Source organism: Montipora foliosa, chromosome 9, assembly GCF_036669935.1.
Source record: "Montipora foliosa isolate CH-2021 chromosome 9, ASM3666993v2, whole genome shotgun sequence".
Lineage (NCBI taxonomy): Eukaryota > Metazoa > Cnidaria > Anthozoa > Scleractinia > Acroporidae > Montipora > Montipora foliosa.
The window spans coordinates 16,350,792-16,365,791 of record NC_090877.1 but is presented as its reverse complement, the minus strand read 5'-3'; the positions used below and the strand labels follow the sequence as shown (position 1 = coordinate 16,365,791).

The 15,000-nt window shown below is 41.9% G+C and overlaps 1 protein-coding gene across 2 annotated transcripts in view; it reads left to right on the top strand.

Moving 5' to 3' along the window:
* Positions 1-15,000, top strand: part of LOC137970225 (WD repeat-containing protein 90-like) — a 55,088-nt gene that overhangs the window by 34,676 nt on the left and 5,412 nt on the right. For both annotated transcript variants that reach the window (XM_068816748.1, XM_068816747.1), the window contains exons 23-35: positions 400-655; positions 2,740-2,945; positions 3,713-3,979; positions 4,963-5,010; positions 6,593-6,665; positions 7,072-7,143; positions 7,398-7,512; positions 9,546-9,633; positions 9,713-9,802; positions 10,328-10,450; positions 11,346-11,595; positions 13,482-13,612; positions 14,083-14,256. In XM_068816748.1, the coding sequence (XP_068672849.1) occupies positions 400-655; positions 2,740-2,945; positions 3,713-3,979; positions 4,963-5,010; positions 6,593-6,665; positions 7,072-7,143; positions 7,398-7,512; positions 9,546-9,633; positions 9,713-9,802; positions 10,328-10,450; positions 11,346-11,595; positions 13,482-13,612; positions 14,083-14,256 (1,893 nt within the window). The remainder of the gene's footprint in view (positions 1-399; positions 656-2,739; positions 2,946-3,712; positions 3,980-4,962; positions 5,011-6,592; positions 6,666-7,071; positions 7,144-7,397; positions 7,513-9,545; positions 9,634-9,712; positions 9,803-10,327; positions 10,451-11,345; positions 11,596-13,481; positions 13,613-14,082; positions 14,257-15,000) is intronic.

Sequence of the window (15,000 nt, the reverse complement as noted above, 5' to 3'; positions counted from 1 at the left end):
AAGATCATAGCTTCACTTGATTTCATATCCGCAGTTCATATATGATTCATTTCATATACCATTTCATCATTGATTCATTCCTCACGGGACCATTAGAACCCACAAAGGACCAACTCCCAACGTCAGTGGCTTCATAGCTCAGTTGGTTAGAGCGTCGCACCGGAATCGCGAGGTCACGGGTTCAAACCCCGTTGAAGTCCTGAATTTTTCAGGCTTCCCTACGCAATTGCAAAAATTGCGCTCATAACTGGGAAGATCATAGCTTCACTTGATTAAATAAATGAGCCGACCGCTTGGCGGTACAACTGTTGATACAAGTGGTTATTTTGTGGGAATTGACCTTTTAGGGATAATTATTAATTGTATTACTACTTTGTAATTGATGTTGTTCTCTTCCAGACCTCTCCCACCAAGACTAAATCACCCGCAAGGCGGTTAAATTTCAATATTCCCAATGCTGCTGAAGCTAAACTTCAGAAAACAGACCTTCTCCAACCGCCAGTGGCCACGAAGCATTACAAGCGACGCAAAGAGGTCTCCACCCTACCTGAACGGAGATACACAGCTCCGCCTAACCAGGCAGGACTCCAGCTTAAATCTGTTCTTGGATACAATGGAAATGGAAGAAAAAACATGGTTTGGAAATTTGACACAGGTAATAAGGAGATCTATGCCACCTCAAAGCTGACTCAAGGAGGCTCAGACCAACTTGAACAATTTCAACAAACTGAACTATATTTGGAAGGATTGAATTTACCCAACTGTCTCACGTTAAAGCAAAGTTATGGTACCACAGGAAAGACCAATAATTTCTTAACAAGGTGCACTCATTAATGTGCCGTAATATGTCTCTATGTCAACAAAAGATCCATCTAAAGACACCCTATATTTTGTTTTTAAATGCTGGATATCAAAAACAAAGTCGTTGACCCCCAATTCCTATTACTGGAAAGTGATAAGCAGTCTTAGACAAAACTCTTTGCAAAGTTAAAAAGATGCTTCATCATCATCATTATCATCGGCCTGCTGATGCGCAGGCGACTGAAAAAGAGCCACATTCAAAGTTGGCCGGAAATTTTGTTGTTTCTGAATCCGCTCCAGAGACTGAATTCATTTGAACTTTGCAGAGAGTTAATATCAACAACTGTAAGTTGTGATGGATCCCTAATCTAGGTCAAAACAGTTTAGAAACGTACTCAGAACACGCCTCTATTAAGCCCCTCCCCCATCCTTTTCACAGGAAGAAAGTTATTAAGCCACCCACCCCCCCCCCCCTTTCCCTCCAACCTTATCCTTCATAAATAAAGCGCTAAATGATAGACTGTATTAGTTATTAACGTCAGTAACACTTCATGTTGATTGATCCGGTATGGTGTATGGTTTTTATGGTGGAAGTTCAGATTTGGTCCCGCAAAGTGAATAACAATGTTGCAAATACCTTGTATCACTCAAAAGAAGGAAACCGTAACTCTAGTCTGTTTTTTTTTTCTTGTTACCGGTAATGCGTTTCCCTAAATTAAATAAACCCCCCTCTCTATTAAGGCCCCTCTTAAAAGTTCCTGAAATAAATAACCTCTCGGGGGGGGGGGGGGGCTTAATAGAGGATTTATGGTAGTTAAACCCATTTCAACAACAACGAACAATTTTCAGTGCCGAAGCTTTGTTGAGCAACACTAAGTGGGGTTGGGGTGGAAAGACAGAATACCTTCGGGCGGCATTTTTGGACTGGAAGGGGAACTTTCGTCCCTAAAGATGTAAATTAAAATAACAAATGCGTGTCGGGCGTTTCAGTGATAATGAGTTTGGTCCCGTTGGCATTGTCAGAACCTCACCACATTACTTTTTGACATATCTTTAGATATCGCCACTTACTTATTTCTTTAAGGGGTTCTGGGTTCGTACTCCAAACCGTGCTGTACTGTCATGCCTCCCCATTGTCCATAAATCTCGTAAATTGGCAATCTGACCTTTGCCCTCGCATAACAATTCTGCATTGCTGCATGTACACAAGTGTTTGGTTGCGATATCTGTTATTAACTACAATGAAGACAATTTTTTGAAAATGCTTTGCCTGTTCGTCGCTAAAGGAGTTGTAATAGGGAATTTGACCAATCATGGGCGACTGACAACATTTTAATGATTATAGTAAAGAAAGAGAATGAGAGAGACTGTTGTATGTTCACGCTTTCGTCGAAACCTTAAAAGTTGGTCATTTAAAGAAAGTTGGTGCGAGCTTTTTGCTGTGGACGTCAAAGAAGTGTTCTAAATTGCGTTCCTCTCGTACAGCATGATTATTTATCGTTTGACCAATAATGTTGTTTCGTGCCGTTGTTATTTTTACCGAAGCCATGGTCATTTCTAAACCCCTTATGATTTCACCTTCCCCACGTTAGCTGTGTCTTCCGAAACTTGTAGTAGACTTCTGTCTGAATCCGAAAGAACTGGTTCCATGTTTTTGAAAGTGATTAAAAAAGCCTTGAATTCAAATATAATTTGGAACGTAAGCTCAGGTGTTGAGCAGCAGACTCCAACTTGAAGTTAAGTATTTACCATTATAAACTGCCCTGATTCCTGATTAGCGGAGACAAAGATTGCAATTGGGCAAACCTCTTCGTAGCAATAAGAAAGGACCACTGTCATTTTCCTTCCTAAGCTAAAAAACGAAAGAGTTTAAGTCTCGTAATGCCCCTGACAATAAAACGCTTATGTCTTTGTTCCTTTTCTTTTCTGCGATTTCAGGCCTCTTTGCATACACCAGTGGTTGCATTGTGGTAATAGAGGATCTGCATTCAGGTACTCAGCGGCATCTCATGGGTCACACAGAGGAGATCTCTACCTTGGCACTACAGCATGATGGCCTTATATTGGCGTCGGCATCGGGGCCCTCTGATAATGGTGGCAGTCAAATCTGCTTGTGGAATATACAAAGTGGTATTTGCAAGAAGGTTTGGTCCTCGAAAGTTCTTGAAACGCCCTGAAATATTCTGTACTTTCCAAGCTTACAGAAGCATAAAATGCACCCGACACGAAGTCCAAACTTTAACAACAGGCTTAAGAGTAATAGTGAGGTTGTTGTACGTATGTTAGGGCCTAAGGGTTACAGTTTATGTCTACTCGAGACACTTCAAGGGGAATATTCCAATACCCGATTTTAAACCACGCACCGGTGGCTCAGTTGGTTGAGCACCGGGCTGTCACGTGGGAGGTCGTGAGTTCAACTCCGGCCGGACTAACACTCAGGCTCTTTAAGTAACTGAAATATGCCTTGGTAACTATATCTGCAAATGGTTAGACTTTCAAGTCTTCTCGGATAAGTACGATAAGCCGGAGGTCCCGTCTCACAACCCTTGTTCGTTAACTCTGTGGGACGTTAAAGATCCCACACACTATTCGAAAAGAGTAGGGGACAGTGTTCCCGGTGTTGCGGTCTGACCTTTCCAGCATGTGGTCGGCTTGGCAGGATTAGCTTGAAGGGCTTCTTTGTGAATGAGACCACAATTGTGGTCCAAGTGCTGGAGCCTCACGCTTAAACGTTGAGTTGAAGAGAAGCTTAAAAAGTAACTTCGAGCATGGCACTAGCTAGCGTTCGTCTTGTTACCAAACAATCCTGGACACATCCAAAACAAATTTGGTTTGAAAAACCAAGTGTACAAACGCTGCTGTAAAAGTTCTCGAGAAAGAAATTTCCTCTTTTTGGTGGATTGTTTTTTAGGTCCTTCACCACCATGAGAATGAAATAGTGTGCCTTGCATATGCCCGAGATGACAGATTTCTGGTGTCTGTCGGCGACTACAGGGATTGTTCAATTGTGGTATGGTGTACGAGGGACATGATCATTCTCGCTGCGTCTTACTCCAGACAGCCTGTTCATGACATCATGTGGGATCCTTACACTGCCAGCGAGTTTACATCCGTGGGTCAAGAGGGATCTGTCTTGTTTTGGTTGCTTGATGAGACCGGTGGAAAACTTACGCTAAATGTAAGATTCAATCTACAATTGTGAGGTTTTTGTACCAACGAAGCAGTTTGGACACATTGAAGTTTTTAGTACACATGTACCGTACTATACTCTCTGTACCCATAGAAAAAAACAGTGAAAGCTGGACACATTTAGACTCGACTAGAATAAGAATCCACCGCTCGTCTCACAACATTCAGGGCCCCGGTTTTTGATAGTCCCGAAGACTTCCCGGGCCCGAAAGGCTATTTATGGAACTGGCAATAAGCTTGTTTTTATAAGATGTTTTCAAGATAACAAAAAGCAAAGTGACTGTGGAGTTTGACGACAAAAAAAACCTCTTTCTTCGTAAGATACACGGAGGGAATTGTAATCCCCGAAAAAGGCAAGGAGTTGCGCGACCCCCAGATTATAAAATAGATGTTGGTTTTCTTATTAATTGACATCCATACACTAGTAAAAACAGATTATTTCAAATTCATGGTTTCATGTGGGTCACCTGTTTACTGGAATGTGTTCGTTTGTTTTCAACGCGCACCGGTGGCTCAGTTGGTTGAGCACCGGGCTGTCACGCGGGAGGTCGTGAGTTCAACTCCGGCCGGACCAACACTCAGGGTCTTTAAATAACTGAGGAGAAAGTGCTGCCTTTGTAATTACATCTGCAAATGGTTAGACTCTCTAGTCTTCTCGGATAAGGACGATAAGCCGGAGGTCCCGTCTCACAACCCTTCAATGTTCATAATCCTGTGGGACGTAAAAGAACCCGCACACTTGTCGCAAAGAGTAGGGCATGTAGTTCCCGGTGTTGTGGTCTGTCTTCTGTGTTGTATCATGGTTGGGAGGGTAAATGCTCGGAGATATTAGCTACACCAAGCTACTCTAAAAATCCGAGGGTAGATAAAGATGTATGATGAGATGTATGATAACACCCGTTGCGCCTTGCTTTTTTCAGTTTTCTGCTATCTTTGATTCCATTAACATGTTGCTTATCTTATTTTTAACAGGTTCATGAACCGGAGGTTCCAGACGAACTTGTGCAATCAAAGAAGATGGTAAGATTTGTGTCGCGGCGGTTTGAGAAGTAGAAATACTAACAGGGAAGTGCTTAGTCCACGTTCGATGTATCAATTTTCTGAAGATGTGGTCAGCTAAGTTACGTGCGAGAGAAAACGCGAAAGAAATGAAATGTTTCACAATTCCAGAGAGCAGTCGCCTCCCACTATTGTGGCCCTGGTCCGATTCCCAAACTCGGCGTCATATGTGGATTGAGTTTTTTTGGTTCACTTCTCTACTCCGAGAGGCTTTTCTCCGGGTATTCCGGTTTTCCCCTCTCCTCAAAAACCAATTTTGACTTGATTTCTGTGTCACCAATTAGTGCCGCAATTAGCGCAGTGTTGGAAGACTTGACACTTAAAGTTCATCATCATCAATGGTGTTGAGCATTACTTGTGACACACAAAGATGTTTTTTAGATCCTTTTTGAAGTCTTGAAGTCTTAAAATTGCTGGTTCCTTTGCCATTGCATGAATACTGTTTATGCCATGTTGTGTACGCGTTTTAGCGGCTTGTGTGTTATCAGAATACAAATAAAATAAATCTAATTAGAATTACGGTAAAGTTGTTGACTTCTTTAAGAATTGTGTTAAATTTTGTACTACCGTTGGAAAGTAAACAACTAGATTGTATTACGCCTGTGTCAAACAGTTGTTGTAAATTGTATCAAGAGCGGTTTTTAGTCGAGTTCTTAGAACAAAAAAGAAATTAGCCGATCAATTTAGACGCAGGCAATCAAATACATACAGCTGCCGCAAAAAAAAACAACGCGAGAAAACGCCTACCAGCAAATATAATATTTGTTTATCTTTACTTCTGAAGATGTGGCACGACATTTTGAAAGCCAATTCTAGTATCCCCACCCGTCATTCGGGAGACCGGGATTCGATTCCCCGCAATTTATGGGGCAGTGAGGCCCAGTGGTTAGGGCGCTTGCCTTGACATCTAGACATCTTGACATCTAATAATCATAATCATAATCATAATAATAACAACAATAACAATAACAACAACAATAATAATAACTTTATTTATTAATAACGAGGCCAACATATTTTACTGGTGGCCCAGTAGTTTTCAATGTGACCCTCGATCCGATCGAATTGGAATTAAGAAATGATGGTTTTTGAGGAGAGGGGAAAGCCGGAGAACCCGGAGAAAAACCTCTCGGAGCAGAGTTACATAACGAAGCAACAGTTCAACAACAAACTTTACCCACATATGGCCACGAGTCCGGAAGCGACCCCCGGGACACATTGGTGGAGTGCAATCACCACTGCACTATCCCTGCTCTCCACTTATGAGCTCCAGTCGAATTTGATCCTGGTAGTCCCTGGTTTACCCTCTCGGCCGCACTTGCAAGTAGCCAACTTGTTTGCCTCCGGCCAGTTGGGATTGTTGTTGTTGTTCTGTCGTTTTGATGATTGTGTTTCATTGGCCCTGAAAAGCGCCTATGGGGTGTGGTCAACTAAGTATGTAGGTATCAAAAACTGAGGCAATCACTTTCCATATTCATTTGAATTGTTTTTATGGTCAAAAGAGGGAGACTTTTTGATTCTTAATGAAGTACTTGTTTTACAGAGAGATGAGTACAATGCTTTTACTTCTTTGTGGTATGCGGGTGATAGCGTCATGTACGCTGGCACGAGCACAGGTAAGACAGCTAGCTGGTAATGATTCCATCAACGTCCTCGCAAGGGAACTATGGAGTTTATACAAGAATACTAGTAGTAGCTGCGAACAAGTAGTTGAATCAGGACGCAACTTTTACAATGGCTCTGTATACAGGCCCAGAAAAAAAAGGATAATCTATCAAAATCCCCCCCGAAAGTATCGTAGAGCGCACTGGTAGTGCGTCGGAATGCACCATGTGAATTCTGTATTATCAGGATCATGGTCATCATCATCATCAATAATTCAAAGAGAACTGACCCATTGGGAACTAAGCCAAGGTAACGTGAGGTGGATTTGCGCAGAGCTCTATTTGAATACTAGCGTCTTTTTCATCTTGAAATGTACCGTATAAGATCACTTGAGGTGTCCGAGGCATTTCCTTGTAGGTATGCTGTCAGCATGGGATACAAGACAGAACAAGTGTTTTATTCACTGGGAAGGCGACACCACGGAAATAGGTACGATTTGAGCTAAGATTCCAAAAACCTAGACTGTTAGCATTCTTTCAATCGGTTGGCCCGATCTTTGGCTTAAAATTCATAAAATCATTTCTTAAAGCTCTTGGTAACTTAATCGAGTGTGAAAGCACAGCGTAAAGTCAAGACGGTTGTATTGCGGACGGAATACGGTTTACTGCCATTGGCCAATAATAGCAGTCATATGGTCTCTGATATACGATACTTTATACTTATTTTATTGCAATGCTTTACAGATGTGATAATAGGCCATGGTGGTACACTGTTGGTGGGTAGTGCATCAGGAAATCTGCGTCTGTGGTCTGTGGTAGGAGTGAGTGAAATGAGACTACCTGGTGAGACTGCGGCCAGGTAATTAAGTCCTGATTGTAAATGCTAAGATTCTAGAGGTTGCGAAATATTCCGGTGATATTCAACAATAGCCCTTTTCACGGTTAGTTTTTCTTATTTGCATTACAATGTAATCTAACGTGGATGCGAGGCAATTTCGAGTGAAAACTGCAAAATAGCCCGAAATTGCCTCACATACATGCTAGATTATATTGTAATGCAAATGAGAAAACCTAACCGTGAAAGGGACTATTACAGGGGTAGCTCACGTGGTGTGAGGTAATGGGCAAGTCGAACTCCATTGATAGATGTGATGTACACCAGGTTTAATCAAAGTTCAAAATCTCAGTTGCTTGAGTTACAAAGTAACGACAGCTTGTAGAATCGACGATAATTGTACTAGTAGTTCAAGTAGATTTGTAGCGATAAGTAGTAAAAGTAGCAGCAGTAGTAGCGGTGGTAGACAAGTAGTGGTGATGGTGATGGATTCTAACTTAAAAACGATAATTCGGTGTACAATCGATTTAGAACGTATTAAACTAAGCTAGTAATTCGACATGCTACATGATAACTTGGTGATAACTGAATTTCAATAGAACCTTAGTAAATTGTAACTTATAAGTGCAATAGCAATAGCATAACAATTAAAAAGAACTAAGACTATAATCAACATAATGCGCAGTAAATCATTAAGAATGCTTTGTCACGTAACAAATCGTGCAGTACTAAACTATCTAGTATGAAAAGATAAAAACTTACTTCGGTCGAAGACTCACACCAAATGATAGGATATCCATTGATAGATAGCAAGTAGCAGATTCTTCGATCGCTGAACAATAATAGCTGAATATACTTTGAGTGCACAATTTTATGATGATGCGTACGTGAATAAAAGTAAGGCGTTGTCAAAATACGTGCGCTCTACAGTTTTCTAAACTCGCGGAACACGTAATAGCTATCGATAAAGCATGGAACTGAAAATTGCGAAGGAAATTGTAATATCGAAGCACTTTTACCCTTTAAGATACTATTTACAATCAACAGAAAATTCGTGGAAAATAAAGGAAAAGGAGGCGTTTCTAAACCAACACCAATTGCGACGGTTTTGTTCTGTTTTGGAGTAACTGTCAAATGCCTGTTTAGGGAGGCTCGAAACGGTTTTCCTTACGAACAGTGAGTCAGCTGAGCTCGCGCCAAAGCCACACTCGCAATACTTAGCTGTTCGCGTCAACAAGTGACCGGAAGCTCTTTCTTTATTTTCTTCGGTCTGGCCCACCCCAAATACCCGCAACAGTTTACTGTAGTTTCTGTTTAGTGTTATCCATTATTTCTTGTGCGCTAAATCAAGCGGCTAGTTTCGAAAACGACAGGGTCGAGGAAATCTTCAGGGCGGCTCCAGAGGTGGTTCGGGTGGTTTGGATTTCAAAATCTTCCTTAGGAAGGGTCTGTTTGGGCAATCTCGTCTGCAAAGTCTGCTTTTCTTTTGTCAGCACCAACAACACGGACTCTGGCCACCTCCAAGTCAGGAAGTCCGCAATTCACGGACTTCTGGCTCGTCTACGCGCGCTCAGAAATTTGAAACAACAGTGGTTGTCAACGGTTACAAAAATGGACCTTCACTGCGACCGCGCATAAGTTGGAAGTGGCCAGATGCTGACCAAAAGAAAAGCGGACTCTGGGGACGAGATTTTGCTTTGGGAGGACACCTTGACTAAACCTGGACCCGTCTCAGTAATTTGCATTTTTGCCCTGACCATCAATCTATAGTAGTAGTTTTGTTCAATGCGCAATCAAAACCAGGCCTCAGTTGTTCAAACGATGGATAGCGCTATCCGCCGGATAAATCACTATCTAGTGGATAAGTAATAGCGAAATCAATTGCGCTATCCAGTGGATAGTCAGTTGATTTATCCGGTGGATAGCGTTATCCACCTTTTGAACAACTGGGGCCAGTTCATTAGCACATAAAGTTTAAAGTTATCTTTATTGTTATTACTTTGCTGATTTTTACTGAATGGAACACTGCTTGAAGCAATGCATTAATTAACATTCAGGTTGTCCAATAATGGCCTTGTGATGGAAGATGAGTTGGTACTTGATGGAGCAATAATTTCAGCTGCATTTGACGATGCACTCGAAACGGTGAGTACCTGCGATCGTTATCGGTGTGTCCAGCTGTCTCTTTTTCGTAATAACGCAACGATGCCTTTTTTTTTGCCAGGGTATAATTGGCACCACATCGGGCACATTATGGTATGTCAACTGGGATGAAAGAACAAGCATACGATTGGTCAGTGGACATGCGCAACAGGTGAGAATGTCCGGAAAGTTCACTGACTTCCTGTGAATGTTAAAAGGCCAAAAGATAAGGGAAAGAAAATACCGCGAATATAATCAGGTGCCGATGCTCGCAAATGAAAAGAAGGCATGTCAACCTAAACATACCGTGGGTGGTGGTGTGGTGGTTCCGCTGCTGCTGCTGCTGCTACGGCGGCTGTTGATGATGATGATAACGACGAGAAGGAGGAAGAAGTTAAGGAGGAAGTTGAGGTTGGCGGTGATAATTTTAGCCTATCTTCGCTTATTATAGCCAATCAATTCTTGTTTTTCACTCACGTGATCAACAGACATGTTTTTTAATGAAAACAAAAGAAAACGTTTGGATAATAATAGAATTCGATTCCCGGAGGATTGGGTCGGGACACCAACATGGCCGCCGTTTCTTTTGTTTGGGGGCACCAACATGGCGGTCGTGACGTCATATGAAAACCAAGAATTGTTTGCCGGAAAAGTTCCTCAGTGTATTCAACTAACTTGTTTTCTTTCCTGTACGCAGATTAATGACCTGACTTTCAGTGGTCCTGATGATCAGTATTTTGCAACTTGTAGTGCTGATGGCATTTTGCATCTTTGGAGTGGAGACAACTTAGAGCATTTACAGTTTCAAGTTCTTGGACAGGTAGTGATAGGATACTTTGCCCAAATCAAAAATCAAAGAAAAATATTTTAAGTCCTGTCCACACAGTATACGGAAAAGGAGGTACTGGATGAACACATTCAGCATAAGACAATTAATGTCTTTGCCTTTGCATTCCATTCATTTTGAACTGGGTAGCCAGCCAAGTAAAAGGATTCATTCATTTCTACCATGGTCGGCGTTAAGAGCAAGAACATGTCAGCCGACATTTTTGAAATGCAATCGCATTGATGAACTAGCGTAGCGTAAGACAATGTAGTTTTTTGCATTTGCTCTCGATAAATATGTGAACCGGTTAACCCGCGAGATAAAAATACTTGTTCCATGCCACCAATATCGAAGTTGAAACTCAGAGGACTTCATCCTGGTGTTTCATCTTGAAAAAAGAAAAAAGATCTTGACTACAACTATTGCGTATCTTAGTTAAATTCCTTGCATTTGCGTTGTGTGAACTTCGTTTGAACCAAACGGCTTAAGACATGAAGTCCAATTATAAAATAACATAGCTTATTGATACCTTAACTCTATTTCTTTATGAAAACACATTTACTTTGATAACATTCATACAAAGGTGAATTCCTTTACCATAGTCCATCGCTCGTCCGGAGCAGAGTTCCATATACAACGGAGAAATGATTGACTGCCTGTGTTTGAATATACGCTTCGTGGGCTCAAATATTTGATCGTTCGTAGTGACCACTAAACTGCAGGAAGTAACACCGGGTTAGTTCAATTTGTCAACCCTTCAATGAAAACAAGTCCCACTTGATTTCCATATTAATTAAAATTCATCGAAAGTCGGGATCTGAGTACAAAAGTCCGAAATCCAGATAGCAAGAGTATCGAGCTTCGTCGGTTATTTGATTTATTTTTCTAGACCTGCAACTGCGTGTCCTTTTGCCCTGTGCCGGAAGCTACTCCTACAAAGTCAATTACAAATGAGGGACAGACAGTGGCCACTGTCCACCCACACCCTACACCCCCCGAAACTGTGATTCAACCATCGCACTGTGTGGCTGGCTACAGTGACGGAACCATTAGAATATTTGATCTTGGCAAAGTCGAGATGATCATGAAGATGCAGCCCCATAGCGCTTCTATCACCGCTATATCGTTCTCAGCTGATGGTAATAACATAAAATTATGAGCTTATGGAAATAGCTTTCTTTTATTAGTTAAGATTCACAGTGCAACCTGGGGCCGGTTGCTCGAAGCCTGGTTAGCGCTAACTGTTAGTTACGAAAGGGAAGGCAAGGGAAGGAACTTTAAGTGTCTAGTCGTTCTAGCGCTGGAGAACCAATTGGGGACACTGAAAGTCAAATGTTGGTTTTTGAGGAGAGGGGAAAACCGGAGTACCCGGAGAAAAACCTCTCGGTGCAGAGTAGAGAACCAACAAACTCAACCCACATATGACGCCGGGACCGGGAATCGAACCCGGGCCACATTGGTGGGAGGCGAATGCTCTCACCACTACGCAATTCCAGCAGCTCAACCTATAGGTTTCCAGGTATTTAACGCTGGTTAGCACGAACCATGCTTCGAGCAACCCGGACCAGGTTGACAATCGGACATAGTTTGATGCTATTCTGGTTTGAAGAAATTTGAATGTTGCTAAAAAAAGTTACAATTCGAAGGCCCTACATTAGGACACTCCTGTTTAGTACTACGACTACGAGTATTATATTATAATTACAGCTTTAAACTAAAAAAATAGTTCTGAATCAAACGCATTTTCCTTTTGACAAACTCGTACTTACTGCTACAACTTTTAGTGGCAGACCAACTTGCCCGGACGAGTTGAGTACGCAGGGCTGCGCAGTACAGATGCGCAGTAATCAAATTTTCGGAACTCGTGCTCGAAGTCGCACTCGTTGAGGATGCTAACATTCTCTAGTGTCTTTATCAGGGGTGATGCAAAGCTACATTCAGAAGGAACCAGAGTAGCATCAAACTCGTCGGAGTTTTCTGTCAATTGACTGTTGTTATTTAATCAAAAAACCAAGGCGATCTCTTTATCCGATCACATCAGTCAATGGCTATAAATTGAGCTAGTCGTAACACAAAGGAAATTCATGCAGCCGGCAGTAACCGTGGGGAAACAGTAATCCTGTACCTATTCCAGACTGCTATGGCAAAGATATCGTTGACGTAACGTATTGTCATTTAATGTGCCTGCCGACCAGAGCATCGTTTTTGGCTGTCGGAACGAAGAGTCTTTTGTTCCCGTTGTTTGGTACATTTGAATAACAATAACAATTTTTGTAAACCAATTTCTACCCTTTTTTGATTGGTCCCATGACCTGCCGCTTCTTTTGTTATCAGGGATAGGTGCATTGTTTCTGTTGTATCATCTGTTGTTTCGTTCTCCAATCACATACCGCGTGTGGAAGCTACAGGGTCACCAGGGAAACGCTGCCAGGCCACAAGGGGTTTTGCATTTGGTTTCTGTCACTGGAAAGAAATTTTCATGAGAAAGGCTTTGAGTAGCTTTGAAAGTTTCTCTCATTATGTTTCTCCGGCAGAGAATTATAATTTTCCTGGTTCTAGATCTGGCCGGTTTGTTATCAAGCCTGTTTGGTTCCTATTTCATGATACTATGTGATACAAACATTTCAATCAAAATAAAGCGCCGAAATCTCGTTACTTTGGAGACATATGTTAGATTATTTTCCTATTTCGAGTTTTCATTTTCGTCGCTTTACTGTACGGGGGTTTCAATAGAAGCCGGTTAGCGGCGGTATACCGCCGCCTGCTTTGCCTCACACCGCCGGCTAGTTTGCCTTGATTTTCACTAAAAATGCTATCATAAACTTGTCAAACTGCCGACTTCAATGGGCTATCATGGACGGCTATTTCAGAAGTTATGGAAACCCCTGCTTACATTATCTGAAAATATCACTGACACTTTGTGACCTTTTCCCAGTGCTTCCTGAAGGCCTTTCTTTAAGTGAAGTGAATCGATTTTCTATTAAGATTGACGAGGACGGAACAAAGTATGTTGCCTTCTTTACAGGAAGAGTAATAATTAGTGGATCCGAAGATGGTTTGCTGGCAATTAGCAGTCCCTCTACAGGACTTACAGTCAGGTTATTGAATGACCACAGAGGCGCTCCAATCACGTGCATTCACGTCTCCTTTGTCAAGGTGAGTGGCATCATCCATATCTGTTTCGCTTGTCGCAGCTTTCGGCTAAAAATTAACAACTTTCTAAATCAATAACATGCTTGGTGCCACGCATTTCCTTAAGAATACAACCTTTACTTTAAATGAACAGATGTACAGTCTAAATGATGACTCATGGCTACTGCAGATGTCGCACAAGTTTATTTGCTTTGTACCCACCGATTTACAGGTGAATAAAAAGAGGAAAAAAGAGAAATAAGTCGGAAAGAAAGCCGGACTACAGGACGCTCAAAATTACCTTGAGGGGCCAATACGTAATCACTGTTTCAAGTGTAATGAGCGAATTTTTTTTTTATAAATTAATGATAATCTGTATCTGATGACGGCACAGTCATATGAAACGTTCCCTTTGTTTTTTTCTCTGTTATTAATGGTTGAATAAGAGCTTTTCTCGGTTAACAAATGTCAATCACCTCCCGTTGTCTTATCAGGATCAAAAGTATTCTTTACCCTCCCCACTGTTGTGGCTAGCTGCGAGTGCTGATCGCCGTGTTAGCGTCTGGAGTGCTGATTGGTCCAAAGACTTCTGTGAATTGGTCGATTGGCTGACCTTCCCTGCTCCACCCATTGGTCCTGACGGCAAAGCTATTAGGAGAGGGGATCCTGTACGTAAGCATGCAGCCTATCAACTAATGAATGAAGGGGGTAGTTTCTAAAGAAACTGTGGTGCTGCGTCGGTGGGGAAGTAGTATACAAAAATTTGGTTTTGGCCACCGTACAGAGATTCTAAAAGCTGACGTCTCGAGCGTTAGCCCTTCGTCAGAGCGATTTCGTACGGTTGCCAATTTACATTATCAACTCCGTTGATAAAACCAAATTTTTATAGCCTATCAACTAAACTGGCAATGAATTTTAAGGGAATCTCCATTCCGGAGGAAAGTAATGTAAGTAGCTGATGCGTGATACCGTTGCCATGTTGTTCTGCGTTAGGGAAGCTGTAACTCCTAACAGTTATTCAAGGTGGCGGCAACGCGCATTTTCCTCTCGTAAACGGTCGTTGCCATTTCTAATCAGCATTTGTGTGTGGACAGTCGAAAACGTATCGAAATGAAAACGATGACGTCATCCTGTACTCAGGCTTTGAGTCCTTTCGAAATCAAATATGGCGGATGAAAACATGCTTTACCCGATGGTACTAGCAAATATTTGGTAGCTTGTTTGGAGATAAACCTTGCTTATTCAACCTTATCTTGGTTTTTAATGGAAGACGAAGATGTGTTGTCAGGGCATTGGCTCTTTCAAGATCTTCCCATTCGTACTGCAAGGAGAAGGAACACCATATCGACGGTCAAGACGATTTTGGAACAAAGCAAGCGTGCCAGAGCGAAGTTGTTTACAGTTTTCAAACT